This window comes from Schistocerca nitens, chromosome 8 (assembly GCF_023898315.1).
Source record: "Schistocerca nitens isolate TAMUIC-IGC-003100 chromosome 8, iqSchNite1.1, whole genome shotgun sequence".
Classification (NCBI taxonomy): Eukaryota; Metazoa; Arthropoda; class Insecta; order Orthoptera; family Acrididae; genus Schistocerca; species Schistocerca nitens.
In genome coordinates, this window is record NC_064621.1 from 287,595,693 (window position 1) to 287,618,006 (window position 22,314).

At 46.4% G+C, this 22,314-nt stretch overlaps 1 protein-coding gene across 1 annotated transcript in view; it reads left to right on the forward strand.

Moving 5' to 3' along the window:
- LOC126198552 (tryptophan 2,3-dioxygenase) overlaps window positions 1-22,314 on the forward strand; it is a 448,771-nt gene that overhangs the window by 216,371 nt on the left and 210,086 nt on the right. The window contains exon 3 of the mRNA XM_049934975.1: window positions 12,342-12,409. Within this exon, the coding sequence (XP_049790932.1) occupies window positions 12,342-12,409 (68 nt within the window). The remainder of the gene's footprint in view (window positions 1-12,341; window positions 12,410-22,314) is intronic.

The following is a 22,314-nucleotide window of genomic DNA, read 5'->3' on the forward strand; positions in this document are numbered from 1 at the left end:
CCGACGACCCCACGGCTGCAGCCAGACCATTAATGGCCACTAGAAATAAGGAGACACTCAACACTGAGCCCTGCGGGACCCCATTTTCCTGTATATAAGATGAACTAGAGGCGGCACCAACTTGCACCCGGAAAGAACGGCGCAATAGAAAGGTTTGAAGAAAAGCCGGGAGCTGACCACGAAGACCCCACTCATGCAACGTAGCAAGGATGTGATGCCTCCATGTGGTGTCATACGCTTTCCACAGATCAAAAAATACAGCAACGAGATGCTGACGTCGGGCAAAGGCCGTACGGATAGCAGATTCCAGCCGCACCAAATTGTCCGCTGCAGACCGGCCCCGACGGAAGCCACCCTGGGATGGAGCGAGGAGACCGCGCGACTCAAGGACCCAACACAAACGCCGCCCCACCATACGTTTGAGCAATTTGCACAAAACGTTGGTGAGGGTAATGGGACGATAGCTATCCACCGCCAGTGGGTCCGCACCGGGCTTCAAGATGGGGACAATAACACCCTCTCGCCATTGCGACGGGAACACGCCCTCGCTCCAAATGCGGTTAAAGATGGTGAGGATGTGTCGCTGGCAGTCCCTGGAGAGATGCTTCAGCATCTGCGCGTGGATGCAGTCTGGTCCTGGTGCTGTATCAGGGCAATCAGCGAGGGCAGCGAGGAATTCCCTCTCACTGAAAGGAGCATTGTATTTTTCAGAACGACGCGTGTGGAATGATAATGGCGTCTGCTCGGCCCGCTCCTTGAGAGAGCGAAAGGCGGGGGGTAAGTTGCAGTCGCAGAGCTCTTAGCAAAGTGTGCAGCAAGGTGTTCAGCAATGGCGGCAGCGTCCGTGCAGACAGCGCCATCCAGGGAGATCCCAGGGACACCCGTAGGGGTCTCGGATCCATAAATCCGCCGGATCCGGGACCACACGAGCGAGGGGGAGACACGGGAGCCCAGGGATGAGACGTACCTCTCCCAGCACTCCTGCTTACGCCGTGCAATAAGACGATGGGCCAAGGCATGGATCCTCTTAAAGGCGATGAGGGTCTCCAGAGACAGGTGCCGCCTATGACGCTGGAGAGCCCGCCTACGGTCGCGAATAGCCTCAGCAATCTCCGGCGACCACCAGGGTACAGCCTTCCTCCGAGTGAGTCCAGAAGAGCGGTGGATGGCAGCCTCGGCCGCTGAAATGATGGAAGTGGTTAAGACACGGGCCACCTCGTCAATGTCACCCTGTGGGGGAGACTCGATGGTTGCAGCGGAAGTAAAAGCTGGCCAGTCAGCCCTGTGGAGAGCCCAGCGGGGCAGGCGCCCAGGAGAACGACACTGGGGCAGTGACAAATAGATGGGAAAATGGTCACTACCACACAGGTCAGGATGCACCCTCCAGTGGAGGGATGGGACAAGTCCGGGGCTGCAAAGAGAGAGATCGATGGCTGAGAACGAGCCATGGGCCACACTGAAATGCGTGGGAGCACCGGTGTTCAAGAGGCTAAGGTCGAGCTGAGCCAACAAATGCTCCACGGCCCAACCGCGGTCATCGGAGACAGTCCCACCCCACAGAGGGTTGTGGGCATTGAAATCGCCCAGAAGTAGCAAAGGTGGCGGGAGTTGTGCCAGCAGCGCAGCCAAGACATGGCGGGGGAGCTCCCCATCCGGAGGAATGTAAACAGAGCAAACAGTAATAGCCGGCTAGAGCTCAACCCTGGCAGCGACAGCCTCTAAAGGCGTCTGAAGGGGTACTGGCGAGCTACAGACAGAGTGGTGAACAAAGAGGCAAACCCCACCTGATGCTCGGTGACAGGCAGCACGGTTCTTATAGTATCCCCGATAACCGCGAAGGGCGGGGGTCCGCATTGCAGGAAACCAAGTTTCCTGCAGAGCAATGCAGAGAACAGGGGAAACACTCAGAAGCATCCGGAGCTCAGGCAGGTGGCGAAAATAACCGCCGCAGTTCCACTGGAGAACGGAAGCAGGAAGGGACTGGGAGGGCGTGAATGCGACTAAGAGGCAGACGGCGCCTCAGAGCCAACTGCCGCCACCGTGGGAGAGTCAGCCTGGTCCATAGGAAAGGCCCCCAAGGGTTCCGTGAGGGCGAGATCCGTGGCAGAGGCGAGGATCTCCACCTCATCCCCGGAGCCAGGACTATGTACAGCAGGCGGTACTGAAACTGCCGGAACATCCTTCTTCTTGGACACATTCCGTTCCTTCTTCTCGCGTCGGCCCTTAGGGTGAGAGGGCTGGGAGAGCTTCTCTGAAGGAGCATCGGAGGCTGACGACGACGCAGAAGCCCTATGACCAGCAGGTGGCGGAACCTTCAGCCACTGGCTGACATCCGGCTGGGTAGGAAAAGAAACGGAAGAGGGATCCTTTCCGCGAGAGAGGAACCGGCAGAGGCAACGCCAGCGAAGAAGGAGGGGGAGGGATCGAGCCCCCCGGTTTTGGAGGAGATGGCACCCCCGAAGTAAGCGTGGGGGGAGCGACAGAAGAGGGTTTGCCCCCAACCACTAAGGGGGCAACAGAGGAAGGCTTGCCCCCAGACACGAGGGGGGCAGACAGAGATGCACGGCCCCGAGGGCCCACTGAAGGCGGCACAGATGAGGTGACAACCGTCGCTCGCGAGGGCGACGATAACATGGCTGCAGCATAAGATGGGCGAAGGGAAGCAGGATACAACCTTTCAAATTTCAGTTTCGTCTCTCGATAAGTAAGCTGGTCCAGGGTCTTAAATTCCATTATCTTCCGCTCCTTATGAAGAACGGGGCAATCCGGCGAGCATGGAGAGTGGTGCTCCCCACAGTTGACACATACAGGCGGAGGCGCACAGGGAGAAACGGGATGAGAGGGGCGTCCGCAATCTCGACATGTGGCGCTGGATGGGCAACGGGAGGACATGTGCCCAAACTTCCAGCACTGAAAGCACCACATCGGGGGAGGGACGTATGGCTTGACGTCACAACGGTAAACCATTACCTTGACCTTCTGGGGCAAGACATCACCCTCGAAGGCCAAGATAAAGGCACCGGTGGCCACCCTGTTAGTCTTGGGTCCTCTATGTACACGACGGACAAAATGTACACCACGTCGTTCCAAGTCGGCTCTCAGCTCGTCATCGGATTGTAACAAGAGGTCACGATGGTAAATAATCCCCTGGACCATATTTAAGCTACTGTGGGGAGTGACGGTAACAGGGATGTCACCCAGCTTATCACACAAAAGCAACGCTCGTGACTGGGCTGGGGAAGACGTCTTGAGGAGGATGGACCCATTCCTCATTTTAGACAACCCCACCACTTCCCCAAACTTATCCTCCAGGTGTTCCACAAAAAACAGAGCCTTCGTCGTAAGAAAGGAGTCACCATCAGTCCTGCTGCAGACAAGGTATTGCGGTACATAAGGCTCCTGCTTGGCACTAGATCTACGTCCCTCCCATGGCGCAGCCAACGAGGGGAACGACTGAGGGTCATATTGCGCAGCATCAAAGTCTACTCTGCCTCGCTTAGAGACGCTGGTGGCCGTGCGACCACCAGCTTGGTGTGATTTATTGCGCTTCATTGCGCTACATCCGCCCAGATGCCACCTACTCCGAACGAGGGCTCTCCCCAAGGGCACCACCCAGCCAAAGCAACGGGTACCTGGCCGATATCCCGTTGCCCGGAGTCCCCGTGCCCCAGACAAGATGGGCACATACTCCTTGCCATGCATGGGGAGGAAACAGCTCTGGCATCTGTAGTGCGATCCCTGTGTGGTCAGGGGGCTACCACCAAGAGGGTACATGACGACCGCACCACAACGGACTGGCTACCGTGCTGGATTTTAGGTGTTGAAAGGGTCCACAGTTATCGTGGGCGCTAAGAAGGGGATTGCGTGCAAGACGAGAAGGAGGCCACCCAGAAGATGTTGGGTGTAAATCCCGCCACATGACAATAGGGAACATGCAAGATGGTGGTGCATGATCGACCAATAGAAAAACACCACGTAAGGCGTCCTTCCCCAAATGGCACGCACTAACAACGGAAATTTGGAAAAAAGGAGGTCAAACCCAAGAGGGGACCATCACAGAAGGCCGAAACGTTTGAGACTCCTTTTAGTCGCCTCTTACGACAGGCAGGAATACCGCGGGCCTATTCTTACCCCCGAACCCGCAGGGGGGGTCGCCACTTTGTCTCCCTGCGCTCTCGAGCGCTCTGGCGGCAGAAACCTGAAGTGCAGCTTCAGCCGAACAAAACTTTATGAGTTTTTCTACGTATCTGTAGTGTGTCGTGACCATATGTCAATGAACGGAGCTACAGTGAATTTATGAAATCGCTTCAATCATTTGTAATAGCCCTGTACAGGAGAAAGCATAATATAATATATAAATTAACAATATCTATGTAGACTCCAAGCAGGCCTTCGAGACGTTAGAAGATACAACACCGCTAAGCACACCATCCAAATGTACCAGGTGTTTCAAAACGAATGTTAGGGTTTTAAAACTTTGTAGCACTTTTCATATTCAACTTACAGTTATAAATACCACATCAAATGAAAAGGAAAACTCAGACAGTTTCTCTTACAAGTGTTCATTGTGAACACCATTCATCACACGGCACACATCTAGCCAATAGGCGAGTTCTCCCCAAACGTGTGTCTGGAGTAATAGTTGCAAAGCTGCTCCAATCCTGTTTCTTAAGTCGAGTAGGTCAGCTGGTAGCGGAGGCACATGCACATGATCATTTAGGAACCCCTAAAGGTAAAAATCGCACGGAGTAGATAGGGCGAAAGTGGAGGCCATGCGAAACACATTCTGTCATCTGGCCCCTGCAGCCAATCCAGCAGTCGGGTACATTGTCATTCAATCAGTCGCGTAATGAGTTACTCAAGTGAGGCGCCGCACCATATTGCTGCCAATTAACGTTATGTGGTTCAGTTTATTCCAGTTAAGGACAAACCATAATTCAAGCGCTTCAGAATACGAAACACCAGTTACAGTTGCTTCTCCCAAAAAGACAGACACACAAACTTCCCACTGGTGTATGGCACAAAAAAAAAACATTCAATTTAGGGGAGTCTCGTTAAAACTATATCATCGCGTGGGGATTTTCTGATCCCCAGATACCACATTACGCGTGTTCACATTTACGCTTAGTTGAAATAACGATTCATCATTGAAGACGGCACGATCCAGGAAATCGTCTTGCAGCAACATTTTGTTTGCAAAGTGGCACGCAGAACTTAGTCTGTAGGTTTTAGAGCTTGTAACAGTTGCAAACGATAAGGACGTAGTTGTAAGCGTCTCCTCAGGTCACCACACAGACGTCGCTGGAATTTGTTAATTCACGGCTAGCCTTCAGAACTGATTTCTTGGGGCTCTTCTTCAGTCACTCTTGTTCGTGGCATATACGTCCCCTTGCAAAGACAGCCAGCGTCTTCAAATTGATGATATCATCTTTGGATGTCATTATCACCTAGAGAATAACAATGGAATTTAACATGAAACGCACGAGCTTTGTAACAACAGATTTAGTCCCTGCAAACTGTGAAGCACAAAAGACTTCCAGTTCACTAGTCGCCGTCTTTGCTACTAGCTCCTTCTAACGACAGACATTCGAAACAGTGCATGTACATGAGCAAAAATATACAAATAAAGCTGTTTCAGTTGCTCTTTCAGTTCATGTATTATTTACATGCGAAGTTGAGTGAATTAAATGTTACAAAGCCTTAAAAGCCCGATATTCATATTGAAGCGCCTGGTATTACTGTCACTAAGGTAATCTTGGCAGGTTCCAAGGTAATCATGAGAATGGATGGGGAATTAAGCGATAAACGAGTTCGACAGTCTAGCCTTACAACTGCAAATATCTGGCCAGTTTAGGTATAAGAACCACGCACTTGGCTGCATATGTTGACGACGTTGCAGTTATTAATAGACGAAGGAAGTCATTGGAGAGAATAGTGATAGAACTGAAAGAAGCCACACAGCACAGGGGACTGAAAATTATTGAATCAAAAACTACGTATATAAAGCTCCATAGAACGGGGGACAATAACCTGGGTAACTGGTCAGCGGCAGGTTTTAATTTTCAGCATGTAGATGATTTTGAACACACCTGAGGTTTAATACCAATAAATTTCACATACACTGCAATAAAAGCCATCGTTTTAGGTGGTAATAGGGATTATTATACATTTACGCTGAAGCGCCAAAGAAACGGGTATAGGCATGCGTATTCAAATACAGAGATATGTAAACAGGCACAACACGGCCTGCGGTCGGTAACTACTATATAAGACAACAAGTGTCTGGCGCAGTTGTTACATCGATTACTGCTGCTACAATTGCAGGTTATCAAGATTTAAGTGAGTCTGAAAGCATGTTGTAGTCTGCGCACGAGCGATGGGATACAGTATCTCCGAGGTAGCGATGAGGTAGGGATTTTCCCGTACGATCATTTCACGAGTGTACCATGAATATCAGGAATCCGCCAAACATCAAATCTCCGACATCGCTGCGACCGGAAAAAGATCCTGCAAGAACGGGACAAACGATGACTGAAGAGAATCGTTCAACGTGACAGAAGTGCAACCCTTACGCAATTTGCGGCAGATTTCAGTGCTGGGCCATCAACAAGTGTCAGCGTGCGAACCATTCAAAGAAACATAATCGATATTGGCTTTCGCAGCCGAAGGCCCACTCGTGTACACTTGATGACTGCACGACACAAAGCTTTACGCCTCGCCTGGGCACGCCAGAATCAACATTGGACTGTTGATGACTGGAAACATGTTGTCTGGTTGGACGAGTCTCGTTTCAAATTGTGTGGAGCTGATGAACGTGTACTGGTATGGAAAAAACCTCATGAATCCATGGACACTGCATGTCAGCAGAGGACTGTTCAAGCTGGTGGAGGCTCTATAATGGTGTGGGGCATGTGCAGATGGGAGTCATATGGGATCCCTGATACTTCTAGATACGACTCTGACAAGTGACACGTACGTAAGCATCCTGTCTAATTTGCATCCATTCACGTCCATCGTGCATTGCGACAGACTTGGGGAATTCCAGCAGAACAATGCGAGACCCCACACGTTCAGAATTGCTACAGAGTGGCTCCAGGAACACTCTTCTGCGTTTAACGCTTCCGCTGGCCACCAAAATCCCAAGGGATGAACATTACTGAGCGTATCTTGGAAGCCTTGCAACGTGCTGTTCAGTAGAGATCTCCACCCACTCGTACTCTACTGGATTTATGGACAGCCCTGCGGGATTCATGGTGTCAGTTCCCTCCAGCACTACTTCAGACATAAGTCGAGTCTATGCCACATAATGTTGTGGCACTTCTGCGTACCCGCCCTACACGATATCATCTAGGATGATAAATCGGCAGCTCAAAATGACTATAGGTAAGGTTACGATCACGCTACTGGATACATATGGATGTGAAGCATGAACGCTATCCAGCACTGATAAACAACAACTCAGAATATTTGAACGAAGAATACTACGGAAAATTTATGAAGGGATCCGAAATACAGATGGTACCAGGAGAGCAAGAACCAATTATAAGTTGATTTGTCTCATACAGGGGGCTGATATTGTAAGGCTAAGAGAAAGGATAGCCTGACTGGGGCACTTGCTTAAAATGCGTTTACTCCTGTACGCCTTGCGACTGGTCGCCATGCTACTGTGGTTTCCCAACATGCAAGCAGAATCACGCTTGTAGGTTACATGCACCTTTCTCAACATGTGCGTGCGAATGAGTCCATTCACACCTGTCGGAGCGCATTTAAATGGCAGTGTAGTTGCACTGCATAAGATTTGTTTTCATGCCTCACATTTCTTAACAACACAGATCACAAACAAAACAAATTTTCGGTACTATTTAATTATTTCTGGCTCGCTGAAGACGTAAAAGTTACATTTTGTGGTGCAGACTTTCAGCATACGGACGGACACAGACAATTTCTCAGAGTTTAGCCGTCGGGTTGCCACGTATTCTTGACTAGTTTCATAATCGAAAAAAAGGCTTTCCGTCAAATATGTCGATCGGAATATTGCAGCTTTTTTGTAACCGCATTCAAAAATGGCTCTGAGCACTATGGGACTTAACTTCTGAGGTCATCAGTCCCCTAGAACTTAGAACTACTTAAACCTAACTAACCTAAGGACATCACACACATCCATGCCCGAGGCAGGATTCGAACCTGCGACCGTATCGGTCGCGCGGCTCCAGACTGTAGCGCCTAGAACCGCTCGGTCACTCCGGTCGTCTGTAACAGCATTATGGAGACGCGGAAACTCTACTTGAGGAAAATAATATAGACACTCTGGACAGTTTTAACTTAAAAGGATTTGTCATTGAAATAGGAATTACCTAGCAGGTCAATCAGTTGTATCTGCACATGTAATGGGACGCTTTCAACTGAAATGGCAAACAAATTCTTTCAGGACCGCAATGTTTTCTTCAGACCTCGCGTTTTATTCAACAGCAGTGAGCTTAAGGAACTGGACTGTGTTTCTGTCACAATGTGTCCTTCCCGTAACGCGAATTTCTTTTTAAATGCATCTCCATCAAATCGGAAAAAAGTTGTTTCTCATCTTGCGATGCCTCACTGTGGGCAGTGTGCAAGTCAGGTCCACTTATAATGTGAGGTCTGCAATGCATTCCAGATGTTCTAGTCTCTCTTCCTGCACTTATTTTTCGTTCATAAATTGACTTACTAACGTACTTGGCAGTAATATGTAAAGTCTCCATACTCTTCGTTCAATTCCATCGAAAGCTGTTGCAACTGACATCTTATTAATGCGTGCAACTCAGAAATTTTGCTGTTCATACCACCAATTTCTTCACGTGCTGCATGCTTGGGAATTTAGCACTAAGTGCTTATTGACGTACTGAACAAGAATCCTATCTGTCGCTCGTTGTAACTTTCTGCTCTTTCATTGTCAAACAAATCTTTAAATTCTTTCTGCACTGTTTTGCAACGTCGTTTCATAAAAAATATGCGGGACCCGTCGCTTATGCGACTGTATAAATATTCAGAATTCTCATCCCTCTTCTGCCATTTCCATTCATTTTTAAAGGCGTGTGACGACATATCGGTAGACTGCCCCTTTTTGTGCAAACATCCACTGAACCTGTGAACGTCCTTCATACCACAAACAAATAGCGAAGTTTAGACAGCGCTGAGACCACGATTCTGCCGAACTGAAGAGCGTTGTGCCGACAGAAAAATGCCGCACCGCAATACTAAATCGAATGTAGCGCTGTACCGGGTACTTCGAAGAAGGACTGAACTAAGCCGAGGCAGGCCGAGAGGGGCCAACAAGCCCGGCCCGTGACAAGCCTGCCCTAAAGCAAACTGCGTCCGACGTACCGTATCACAACCGTTCGGCCAGGTCACGCTTGTAAATGCCAGCCCACTCGTCACGGCTTCCCCGGGCGGTGTTCCCAGGTTCCTTGTTGATATTTCTCTTTCGGACGACTTCACCGTCATCCCTACACTCTCCCTATCTGGTCTCTCAGCCGGCGCTTCGCAGTGGCACTCGTGTCCCGGCGCGACTACCAGAAGAGGCTCCGAGAAGTCGCTCAGCAGTGGCCGCAGCGGTTTATGAATAGCTGCGGCTCAGTGACATCCAACAACTGCACAGTTCTTTAATAGAACTGAAAGCACTGTGTAAACTCCCCACTATATGTTTCTGTATGAAATTCAGTCAAAATCTACCTCCCACTCCATAAAAATCCTACGTATTACCAAAACCATGTACCTACAAAGGAGCACCTGGTCCCCGGTACGAATCCGCCAGGCAGACTTGTGTCGAGGTCCGGTGAGCCGGCCAGTCTGTGGATGGTTTTTAGGCGGTTTTCCATCTCCCTCGGCGAATGCGGGCTGGTTCCCCTTATTACGCCTCAGTTACACGGTGTCGGCGATTGCTGCGCAAACAAGTTCTCCACGTACGCGTACACCACCATTACTCTACCACGCAAATATAGGGGTTACACTCTTCTAGAGTGAGACGTTCCCTGGGGGGTCCATCGGCGGCCGAACCACACAATAACCCTAGGCTCGGTGTGGGGCGGCGGAGGGATGAAGTGGACTGCGGTAGTCGTCGTGGGGTTTGTGGACCACTGCGGCTGCGGTGGAAACGGAGTCTCTCCGTCGTTTCTAGGTCCCTGGTTAACATACAATACAATACAGTGTACCTACAAACTGTTATGCAACTTAAATTCGTATGCTAAACTTTAACTAAATTCAAAATGGTTCAAATGGCTCTGAGCACTATGCGACTTAACTTCTGAGGTCATTAGTCGCCTAGAACTTAGAACTAATTAAACCTAACTAACCTAAGGACATCACACACATCCATGCCCGAGGCAGGATTCGAACCTGCGACCGTAGCGGTCGCTCGGCTACAAACTGTAGCGCCTAGAACCGCACGGCCACTCCGGCCGGCAAACTTTCACTAAACCGAACCTAATTTGAACTGAACTGTAATTAGTCTGAATACAGATTGTCTTTATATAAAATACGCAACTGAAGTAAATTATCCGGCCCTAATCAAGAAGTCCACATACCTCACGTCTTGACAACATTGTTACAGATTTCTCGAAGACACACAGCAAACAGCAAATTGGCAGCGGCAAAGCTAGATCTATATTTTTAAATAAAATTTCCAAACAATATTCAAACTGTTTATACCGTATGGTGCAATGTGGAAATGCGTAATGATAAACCTTCTTTAAACAGTGGGATGGCGAGTGTAACTATTCCTGTGAAATGAATTCCGAGACAACGGTTTTAGAATGAAGTACGCATTCAAAAAGAGAGTAAAATTTCGCGTGATCTTCACACATAATATTGGTCTGAACAGTACTATGCTTAACAAAGTAAACAGCGATTTGAAACGGGTACAGAGGTAACAGAAAATGTCTATAAAAATCAAACAGCTTAATCAGTTGATATCTTGACGCATAGGGGAAGGGGTGGTCTTTCTCTCAGCTCTTAGCAAATTAACGTTATTCAAAATTTATATTATTTTCGCCGCCGGCCGCGGTGGTCTAGCGGTTCTGGCGGTGCAGTCCGGAACCGCGGGACTGCTACGGTCGCAGGTTCGAATCCTGCCTCGGGCATGAGTGTGTGTGTGATGTCCTTAGGTTAGTTAGGTTTAAGTAGTTCTAAGTTCTAGGGGACTTATGACCTAAGATGTTGAGTCCCATAGTGCTCAGAGCCATTTGAACCATTATTTTCGCCTTCCAGTACAAACATCATATTCATCCTTTCTGTCCTTTACAATAAATCTTTCTTCATTTAACAGATACAATCAAAAGTCTACACAGTTACAAGACCCAAGACTGCTTAACAGTAACATAACTTGTTCCCTCTCTGACATGCACATCGATAACCTACAAAATCAAAACGACATGCCCATCTTACAACTGTTAGAACGACTGGAGGGGCAGATTCATGAAATCTGGTTTTGCTGCAGTAACCAAATTCACAAGTAAGACAATTGATAGTGATGTTAGCAAAAAAAATATTCTTCATCATAAATATTTTTCAAATGGATTCATGTACTGCGCCGTTACAGTACCAACACAGGCACTGTCACCATTGACGACATGAGATATTTGTTTCCTAGTCGTATCATACGAGGAAGCGGAGCAGAAACGTTCGAAACACGAACTAAATTATAACTGTTTAACGAATTCCACACAAAAAAACTCGGAATGTGGAAGCTCAATTATTGTTGCAGGTATTCTATTTATTCGCGCTACAAATAAAAATAAACTGAAGCTAGAAAAATATTTGCGAAACATTACTGCATGTGCGATTTTTAAAACATCTACATATGAAGCTAGTAGAGGTCATTATTGGTGATGAGAACCATACGTGGTGTCGTGAGGGCAGAAACTGGTGCGGGAAAGATGTACGCAATAAGTAGAATTCTGTCGACAATACAAACGGTTTTCCTGTGGATTGTGTGGGAAATGAAACTAAATAATACCGAAGACAATGTTTTCATTGCTTTCCGGGCTTGCCGTCCTTACTGGTGTTTTCAGATTACCGCGTTATGTGATACCCGCGTTCTCTGATCATTTACTTTCGAAACAATTAGCTTCAAAAAATTCTACAAAGCGAAAATGTCGACCTGTCATTGATACATTATCCGTTCAAAATTCCTTCATGCAGACAGATGTTGTTGTACCAGCAACACAAAACATAACGGCAGATAATGCAGAAAGTACACTACTAATCGTGATATGTGTGTTGTCTCGTTTGTCCAGTTCTTGTCCTCGTGTTATGTGTGTGTGTTTGTATTCCGATTATTATTCTCTGAAGTATTTCTATCTTTGTTTCAGCTTACGAGCTATGGTTCAAGCAGATTATATACGAGCTGGATTCTGTCAGAGCCAAATTCAACACAGAAGTAAGTGGCTTATTTGAAACGCAGGATTAATATCCATATACTTGTGACATTGTGGTTGGCTTATTTCCGAACGAATTTATTTTAGACACTCAATCTAGAAAATACATGCATTCGAAACACCTTTATTTTCTGAATAATGGCGAAAGTGACGTGTCTACACATGCGACTAACACTTGCGAAGTCCGCAGCTCTTGGCCGTGCGGTAGCATTCTCGCTTCCCGCGCCCGGGTTCCCGGGTTCGATTCCCAGCGGGGTCAGGGATTTTCTCTGCCTCGTGATGACTGGGTGTTGTGTGATGTCCTTAGGTTGGTTAGGTTTAAGTAGTTCTAAGTTCTAGGGGACTGATGACCATAGATGTTAAGTCCCATAGTGCTCAGAGCCAACACTTGCAAAAGAGCTGTGAATTTGTTTCCATGACGAAAAACAAAGTTGAAGAAGAGGGTTCTTTTAGTAGAAATAATTTGCTTGTGATTTCAACAACAAAAAGAACCACAAAGAGTAACACAGTAGTACGAACATCATCTTGCATTGTTTTCTGATGGTAACTGTACTCTTCGTTCCGTAAATAGACTCTTAATGACGTTTTACGCTCTCATTCGCAACTAATTTGAGGACGCCGATAGTGGAGGCTGTTTTGTAGCATTTTAGCAATACGATAGCATTTAGTGAGGTTACTACAGAGTCCGGATGCGAAACAATTTGGGTGAAGTGTTAAAAGTACATCAGTCATGGTCGTCGGATGCTATCATAGGCCCCCACTTAAGGAGTGGCAGTGGTGGAAAATTCGAAAGGAAATTCGGTGAAGCTTTAGCGTAAATTTCCTTGTGAGGTTATAATACTGAAGGAAATTTCTCTCAAGTTATTAAGGCAGGATGTGGAGTGTGGCAATCATGTGAAACTGTTCTAAATGCCGTATCCAAAAAAATGTTCAAATGTGTGTGAAATCTTATGGGACTTAACTGCTAAGGTCATTAGTCCCTAAGCTTACACACTACTTAACCTAAATTGTCCTAAAGACAAACACACACACACCCATGCCCGAGGGAGGACTCTAACCTCCGCGGGGACCAGCCGCCGTATCCAAAAAAATACCTTAAGCAGCTAATTAGAAAACTGACTAGTGAAAGTAAGATGTTAGATCTCCCGGTCATTAACAGGCCCGAACTAGTTCAGGGAATCAGTGATCATAAGGCCGTTACATCATAACTGAATACGACTGTAAATAGGGAAGTAAATAATTGTAGGAAGATATACCTGCTTATCGAGAGTGATAAGAAGCAAATCAATGAAATGTCAACATGAAATATCCTGTTGCAAGACCTAAAGCATCGACAGACATACTTCAAGAGTATTCTATAGTACGCCTTAAACATATATGAGCCGAGCAAAAGCTGCGAGGGACGAGAAAGACACGCTGCGGTTCGGTAGCCAGTTTAGAAAGTTCCTGCGAAAGCAAAGAGAACTTCACTGTAGATTTACATGTGGTAAAAGCCTCACAGAAAAACAAAACCTGAGCGAAGGAAAAATCAGCGCAAGGAGAGCCATGTGTGTAGCGTTCAAGTAATTCTAAAGAAAAATTCTAACGACTTGATAAAAAACCTAACAAATTTTTATCTTACATTAAATTAGTAAACTGATCGAATCTATCTGTCCAGACATTCTGTGACGACATAGACATCGAAACGAAGGGTGACAGAGAGAATGTCAAAATAGTGCTTCGCTGAGGAAGATAGTGCTGTGGTCCCTGTAGTGTTAGCAGTTAGCCAACACTACGCACACTACTTGGTTGAGGAGGCCGAATGCACGCGTTAAACTCACGCAGGCTAGAGATAGGTCTGAAACAGGATACGTAATGAATGCTATAAAGAAAAGTACGTAGCTGCTGGAATACTTAACTTTAATCCATCATTGTTGTACATCGCTCTTGACGATACAAGTGAGACTCTGTAGAGACATGCAATGTAATACTAATGGCGCCTTGCTAGGTCGTAGCCATTGACTTAGCTGAAGGCTATTCTAACTATCTGCTCTGCAAATGAGCGAGGCTTCGTCAGTGTGCATCGCTAGCTAAGTCGTCCGTACAACTGGGGCGAGTGCTAGTCCGTCTCTCGAGAACTGCCGTGTGGTGGCGCTCGGTCTGCGATCGCTGCCAGTGGCGACACGCGGGTCCGACATGTACTAATGGACCGCGGCCGATTTAAAGCTACCACCTAGGAAGTGTGGTGTCCGGCGGTGACACCACAGTCCCTCCTTTAAATCGGTCCACTAACGTTAGAATGACAGATATCGAAATAAGTGATCGTGGGATACACAAGCAACAAACTGCTCAACAGAGGAAAGGCTACTGGACCTGACGATATACCCGATTCTGCATAGAGTACGAGAAAGAACTTCCTCCCCTTCTAGCAGCTGTGTACCGTAGATCGCTGGAGAAGCGAAGCGTTCCTGGTGATGGGAAGAAAACACACGTCATTCCCATTTTCAAGCAGGGTCGTCGAAGAGATGCAGGAAACTGTATTTCTGGTGTCGGTCCGTTTTTGGAACATGTTTTATGCTCACGTACTATGACTTTTGCGGAGACAGAAAATGGAGTCAACATGGGTTTCGAAAATAACGGTCGTGTGAGACCCAGCTCGATCTTTTCGTCCACGCGGCTCAGAGAACAGTAGATACCTGCGCACCGGTTAATGCCGTGTTCCTTGACTTCCAGAAGGTGTTCGATACAGTTCTGCACTGCTGCGTAATGAACAAAATTCGAGAATATCAGACCAGCTGTGGAGATGGACTGAAGAGTTTCTAGGAAACAGTACACAACATGTCATTCTCAAAGAAGATAAATCTTCAGACCTAAAAGTAACTTCCAGCGTACCCCAAAGGAATGTTATAGGACAAGTACTTTTCACAATACAGCAGTATGTAAATAACCTATTGTATAACGTCTGAGTTCCATCAGGCTTTTCTCGGGTGACGTTGTTATATACAGAGAAGTTGCAACGCGAGAATACTGTAACTAAATGCACGAAGACCTGCAGAGGAGCGAAACTTTTTGCTGGGATCAGTGGTTGACCCTCAACAAAAATAAATGTAACTTATTCTGCATAAATAGCAGAATGACTCATTATTGTACGATCACACGATTTCAGGACAATCACTGGAATCACCTCCACAAAATATATACGTGTCTATGTAAGGAGTGATTTAAAGTGGAACGACCGCAGAAAATTAATCATAGATATGGAAGATGCTATACTTATTATCTTCGGAAGGATTCTCAGGAGGTGTAGTCCATCCACAAAGGAGATAGCTTGCAAAAACCTTTGTTCGACCTATTCTTGAATATTGTTCGTCAGTCTGGGATCCGGACGAGATAGGACTGATAGAGACTACAGAGAACATTCAATGTAGAACTGCGCGTTTCATTACAGATCTATTTAGTAAGTGCGTCGTCACTGAGATTCTCACCCAACTCCGGTGGCAAACGCTGCAAGAGGGTCTTTGTGAACCAAGGTGTGGTTTACTATTGTATTTCCGAGACCGTAGTTCCTAGAAGAGTCATCAGATAAACAGAAATGACAAAAGTCATGGGATATCTCCTAATATCGTGTCGGATTTCCTTTTCCCGGCGTAGTGCAGCAACTCGGCGTGGCATGGTCTCAACATGTCTTTGGAAGTCCCCTGCAGAAATATTGAGCCATGCTGCCTCTACAGCCGTTCGAAATTGCAAAAGTGTTGCCGCTGCAGGACATTGTGCGTGAACTGACCTCTCGATTATGTCCCATAAATGTTCGATGGAATTCTTGTCGGACGATCTCGGTGGCCAAATCATTCGTCCGAATTGTCCAGAATGTTCTTCAAACCAACCGCGAACAATTGTGGCCAGGTGATTTAACATCGTTGTTTGGGAACATGACGCCCATGAATGGCTGAAAATTGTCTCCAAGTAACACAGTGTAGCTGTTTCCAGTCAGTGATCGGTTCAGTCGGACCAGAGGACCCGGTCCCCATGTAAACACAATCCACGCCATTATGGATCCATCACCAGCTTGCACATTGCCTTGTGGACAATTTCTGTCCATGGCTTCGTGGAGTCTGCGCCGTACTCGAATCCTACACTACTGGCCATTAAAATTGCTACTACACGAAGATGACGTGCTACAGACGCGAAATTTAACCGACAGGAAGAAGATGCTGTGATATGCAAATGATTAGCTGTTCAGAGCATTCACACAACGTGCTGACATGAGGAACGTTTCCAACCGATTTCTCATACACAAACAGCAGTTGACCGGCGTTGGCTGCTATGTATCAACGAAAATGGGCATAGAGCTCACGCAACGTGGAGCATGGAGACTCACCACTTCACGTTTTAAACGGAGTTCGCACACTGAAACTGTTAGAACACTGTATCCAAGTAATTAAAATTTCTATTAGACAACAGTATACACGCGAAAAAAGCAAGAAGAAAAGGTAGCCTACATAGCAAGTCATATTTCTCAGATGGAAACCGACTTAAATGTTGCTTGCGAGATGATCATCCCACATTAGCGACCTACAGTGCGAACTTATCGTGTCAGTCTGTGCCAATCAGTAGATTGCGACCTAATCAACTAATAAACTGGTTAATAAATTAGATTTCGCGTGTACAGCCGTAGAAACTCTATTTCTTCAACAGATATTTCGGTCTTATACTTTTCGTCCATTTTCCACTGACTCACATGTGTCGTTTTAAACACGATAGCCAGAGAATACGCAAGGTCCAGAGATACTGTTAGACAGCAAATAACTCCGTGTAAACTGAATCTTGGCTATGTGTGTGAAATCTTATGGGACTTAACTGCTAAGGTCATCAGTCCCTAAGCTTACACACTACTTAACCTAAATTATCCTAAGGACAAACACACACTCATGCCCGAGGGAAGACTCGAACCTCCGCCGGGACCAGCCACACAGTCCATGACTGCAGCGCCCCAGACCGCTCGGCTAACCCCGCGCTCTTGGCTATGTGTTCGATCCATGCTGGCATATTGACGCATCGTCTTTGCGAAATGGTCAAAGAAAATATAGGGTTCCATGCTTTTTTCCAGGTTGAAGCCACTGTCTCTAGTAATTAAATCCTTCGACAATCGAATTTTCACTGCTTCTTATATCAGGGTCTCCCAGAGTGATGAAGTTGACGCTAGAATTTTGACACTTTCATATAGCATAAATTGCAATGAATGCCGGTATTTTGGGTGCTAACAGCTGGGTGTACTTTAGGGGTGCCGTACATCTGTCGTATTGCGAATATATTTAATTTATTTATAAAGGGTGATCAAAACGTTTCCTTTGAGGGTTTGCTGCCGCGTGTATCCAACCCAGCGCGACTCCATTACATGCAGCCAAGGGCTTAGTGTGGCATTCTAACGGAAACTTTTTCATCGCCCCTCATAGATTACAAATTTATGTGGGAACAGTATGTGCTCAAAGCGTGAACCATTCATCATCACTTCACGATATGTGACACGGATGTGTCTCACTTTCTCGTTGTGCTACTCTACATAAATATAGCGGAGAACTGTCTACTAAAAAGGTCCCATTATAGTGCTAAGGCGAAGACATTTCGCCGAGTGCCTGGTGAACATTATCTGCCACTATGTGTACTGCCAAAAGTGAAGTACAGAAGAGATGGTGTTACGGTATTTTTCGCGGTTGTGTGTGGTCCTTTTATGGATCTTAAGGAATTGCTAAATGCAGAAGATATTGATACACCGTGAAATAATTTCGTTGTATATGCTTAAATTTTTTAAAGTTCTACCTGGGGAGCTCAGAGCCGAGAAACCCAGTTCGGGCCCTGTGTGCCAGTGGGAATTTCAACAAGGCGGACGGCAGGGCACCAGGCGATCCCTGTCACACAACCTTTCAGGCGACGGAAGCAGAAGTATAAGCGCGATCGTTACGTAACAGTGTAGTATGAAGTAACACTAGCTTCAGCGCCAGAGCGTCACTCCCATAGTCGAACGTTGCAGAGCGATCCGAGCTCGGCGACTCAGAGTAATTATTGAATTACCACAGGGAGGCTAGGAGCACTGGCGAGACCAAGAAACGAGGGCAAATTCGATCGTGCACTCAGAGCCACTGTCTCATAGGCACAGGCTCTGTTCTTTAAATAACGAGGCTTTCAGAGCTCAATGACATACGCATTAGTCTCGCCATTCTGACTGTGTCGCTAGAACCAGAGAGAGTGACGGTCAGTGATTTTCAGTGAAACCAGAAGCTGACCAACGGTTGTCTGCCTGCTACCCACTTGCTGACTACAACGCCGAGAAGCAATCAACCTGATGCTACGTTGCTGTCTACTGGGACACGGCGGATCAGGAGAAGACTGGTGTGATGTCAAACCTCCTCCAGAGAGTGTCAATCATGGATGATATGCAAGCTGTCGACTCCACATCATCCAGGCGTGGCAAGTTAGCCCGCTGGCCGACTCGTGAACAATCTGCTGCTGCAGTCTTCGTAGATCCACAGTGGATGACCAGACCCTAGCCTTCACGAAAACTGACATCCTGGATCACAAAATCGGCTATCCTCACCTAGGCACACGAACTGGTGTCTACAAGAGCAATGCAATGTGGACCGTAACGTGCAGCAGAATTGTTCGTAGCTAGCGGCGCCTGCCTGTCTCCACGCGGTCACCTGCATGTCAACACACAGCAACAGTTCACTGACCTGTGACTTCGACGTCACAACTCGCTGACGTGGTGTAAAAGCTCTTCTTCGTATCTTGTGCTTATGTCCCACCGCCGTCCTACGCATCGAGTCACTTCATAATTGTATAAACTAATCCTGGTAAATAAATGTAATTACAGATACTGCTGTCATTAACACCTCTGGGCATATTCTGGACGAATCTCTCACACTCCTTTCTCGGCCTCCTGCACACAAAGCACCCCATTTCCTTGGGTCATAACAATATGAACGTATTTCGCAACACTGTGTACTGTGGAGTTCGGAGACGACGATTGTGTTAGAATGACAATGCCCCGTCTCATAAAGCAGCATCTGTAAGGTAATGGTTTATGGGCAATAATCCACTAACACAAAGAAAAAAACGCATCACGAAGGAAATATCCAAATTGGACGGAAATTGGTAGTCGTGATTTATAGGTACAGGCAAACAAATGATTTCAGTTTCAGAAAAAAGAGAAAGAGCTTCACAAATTGAGCGAGTTAGAAACGCGTTGGTCCGCCTCTGGCCCTTGCACAAGCAGTTATTCTGCTTAGCATTGATTGATAGAGTTGTTAAATGACCTCCTGAGGGATATAGTGCCAAATTCTGTCCAATTGGCGGCTTAGATCGCCCGAATCCCGAGCTGGTTGGTGGTCCTGGCCATAATTCTTCAAACGTTTTCAATTGGGAAGAGATCCCGCAACATTGCTGGCCAAAGTAGAGTTCGGCTAGGATGAAGACAAGCGGCAAAAACTCTGGACGTGTGCAAACGGGCGCTAACTCTCGACGTGTGCGAACGGGCGTTATCTTGCTGAAATGTAAGCCCCTAAGGCTTGCCATGAAGGGCAACAAAATAAGGCGTAGAATGTCGTACATGTACCGCTGCGCTGAAATGGCACCCCAGGAAGTCTCCAGACACGGCTTCCCCAGTCATTATGGCTGAATTCGAAGCAGATCTCTCACTCAAGACAATTTTACAAGAGTCAGTGAGATTCTAGGCTAAAGCCGTGTCTTGAGACCTAATAAAATATCTTTGGGATGAGTTAGAACGTGGAATTCCAACCAGATCGAGCGTCCGAAACCACTGTCTCCACTGTTTTCGGCTCCTGAGGGATAATAGACTGCCATTCCTCCACAGAGACTCAGGTACCTCATTGAAAGTGACCCCAGGAAAGTTGAAGCTGTCGTAAAGGCGCAGGGTAGACACACTCCATACTAATCGATGTTCACTGATAGATGTCCATATACTTTTGATCTTATGGTGTATAAGTAATGCAAAACATGGTCTTCATCTGCGTTTGATCCCTCAAATATGAAATTCTTATGAAATGTTGCTGCCTTGAGAGCAGAAATTCTTCACTTTGACTTTAGTTCCTTTTTGTTGCTTGATGTTAAGCAGAATCTCCTTTCATCTATTGTTCACCACTTCCCACTTCGTTTCGTCCATAATTAAAGCTCATTGCTTTCTAATCTTGTTAATGTGGACCAGAACAGCTAGGTAACCTGTAAACCTTTATCCTTGCACTCAACTTTTTGTAAACTTCTTGACTGTTTGTTCAATATACATCTTACTGTACAGAGATGGTGAGCCTTTTTGCTAACAGAGAAATCCTGAGAGAATGAGGAAAATTCGATCGTAAGTGACAAAAGGTTCCCATAAGGTGCGCATTAATTCTCAGTGACTTCAGTATTGCCTCTCGCTTGCTCCAAAGAAGAGCAGAAAATTAAATGTAACTGCTGGTCGTAAGCGGAACTGCAGATCATGCTGTCCGCAAACTTTTACTGGACTCAGTTTCCGTGAGTTTAAGTACATGTTGTTCATTTACTCGAAAGCAATGAATCTCGCGTAAACAGCTGATCGGATGTTACTGACATTGGCAGTGCTACAGGGAAAGAGAGCTGATGAGTTGACGGATTCGCTCAGAAACGCAAATCCCACGTACAGTGGCACACAGTAGCATTTAACTGTGAACCGGCAGTAGGAGGTAACTGGGATCAGAACGGTTCTGGGAAATTTTATTTAGCATCACACAGCCGCGTATTCTCAAGGGAGGGTTTAAGAAAGTAGTCTACTGCACAATTTGTGTCAGTCGCCTAACTCCACGTCCTCGTTTCTTGCCGCAGTAGTTGTTTGTTTTGTGGGACATTACTGAAACTGCGCTTCACAAAGCAAATATGCACTGCTGGGTTTTCTTTTCAAAAATTAGTTTCATAGTCAGAATGTATATTATTTTGATGTGAAATACGAGTGCGCATTGAACGTGTAATGTTTTTCTGTCTTTTTGATTATTTATTGCTTCCACTATTTCATCTCTCAAGGCTACCTATTTGTCTTCTGTTGAGTTCCTTACCCCACATCTGCCCACTGGAAATGGTGTGCAGTTCAAAATCTGACTTCGAAATCTCTATTTTACCATTAGGTAATCTATTTGAAACTTTTCAGTGTCTACAGGTCTTATCCATGCATACAACTTTCCTTCTTAATTTTTAAACCAAGTATTAGCGATTATTATATTATACTCTGTGCAAAATTCTACCAGGTGACTTCCAACATCATTCCTTTTCCCCAGTCGATGTTCTCGTTCTACTTTCTCTTCTCTTTTTGTTCCTGCTATCGAATTCCAGTTCCCCATCACAATTGAATTTTCATCTCCCTTAACTATCTGAATAATTTCTTTCATCTCATACACATTCTTTTGTCTCATATAAATCTCATATACATTCTTTGACTAGAAGAAGGTATCGGTTGGTAGGACATGTTCTGAGGCATCAAGGGATCACCAATTTAGCATTGGAGGGCAGCGTGGAGGGTAAAAATCGTAGAAGGAGAAAATGGCTCTGAGCACTATGCGACTTAACTTCTGAGGTCATCAGTCGCCTAGATCTTAGAACTAATTAAACCTAACTAACCTAAGGACATCACACACATCCATGCCCGAGGCAGGATTCGAACCTGCGATCGTAGCGGTCGCTCGGCTCCAGACTGTAGCGCCTAGAGCCGCACGGCCACTCCGGCCGGCGTAGAAGGAGACCAAGAGATGAATACACTAAGCAGATTCAGAAGGATATAGGTTGCAGTAGGTACTGGGAGATGAAAAAGCTTGCACAGGATAGAGTAGGATGGAGAGCTGCATCAAACCAGTCTCAGGACTGAAGGCCACAACAAAAACAACAACAACAACATTCTTTGAATCTCTTC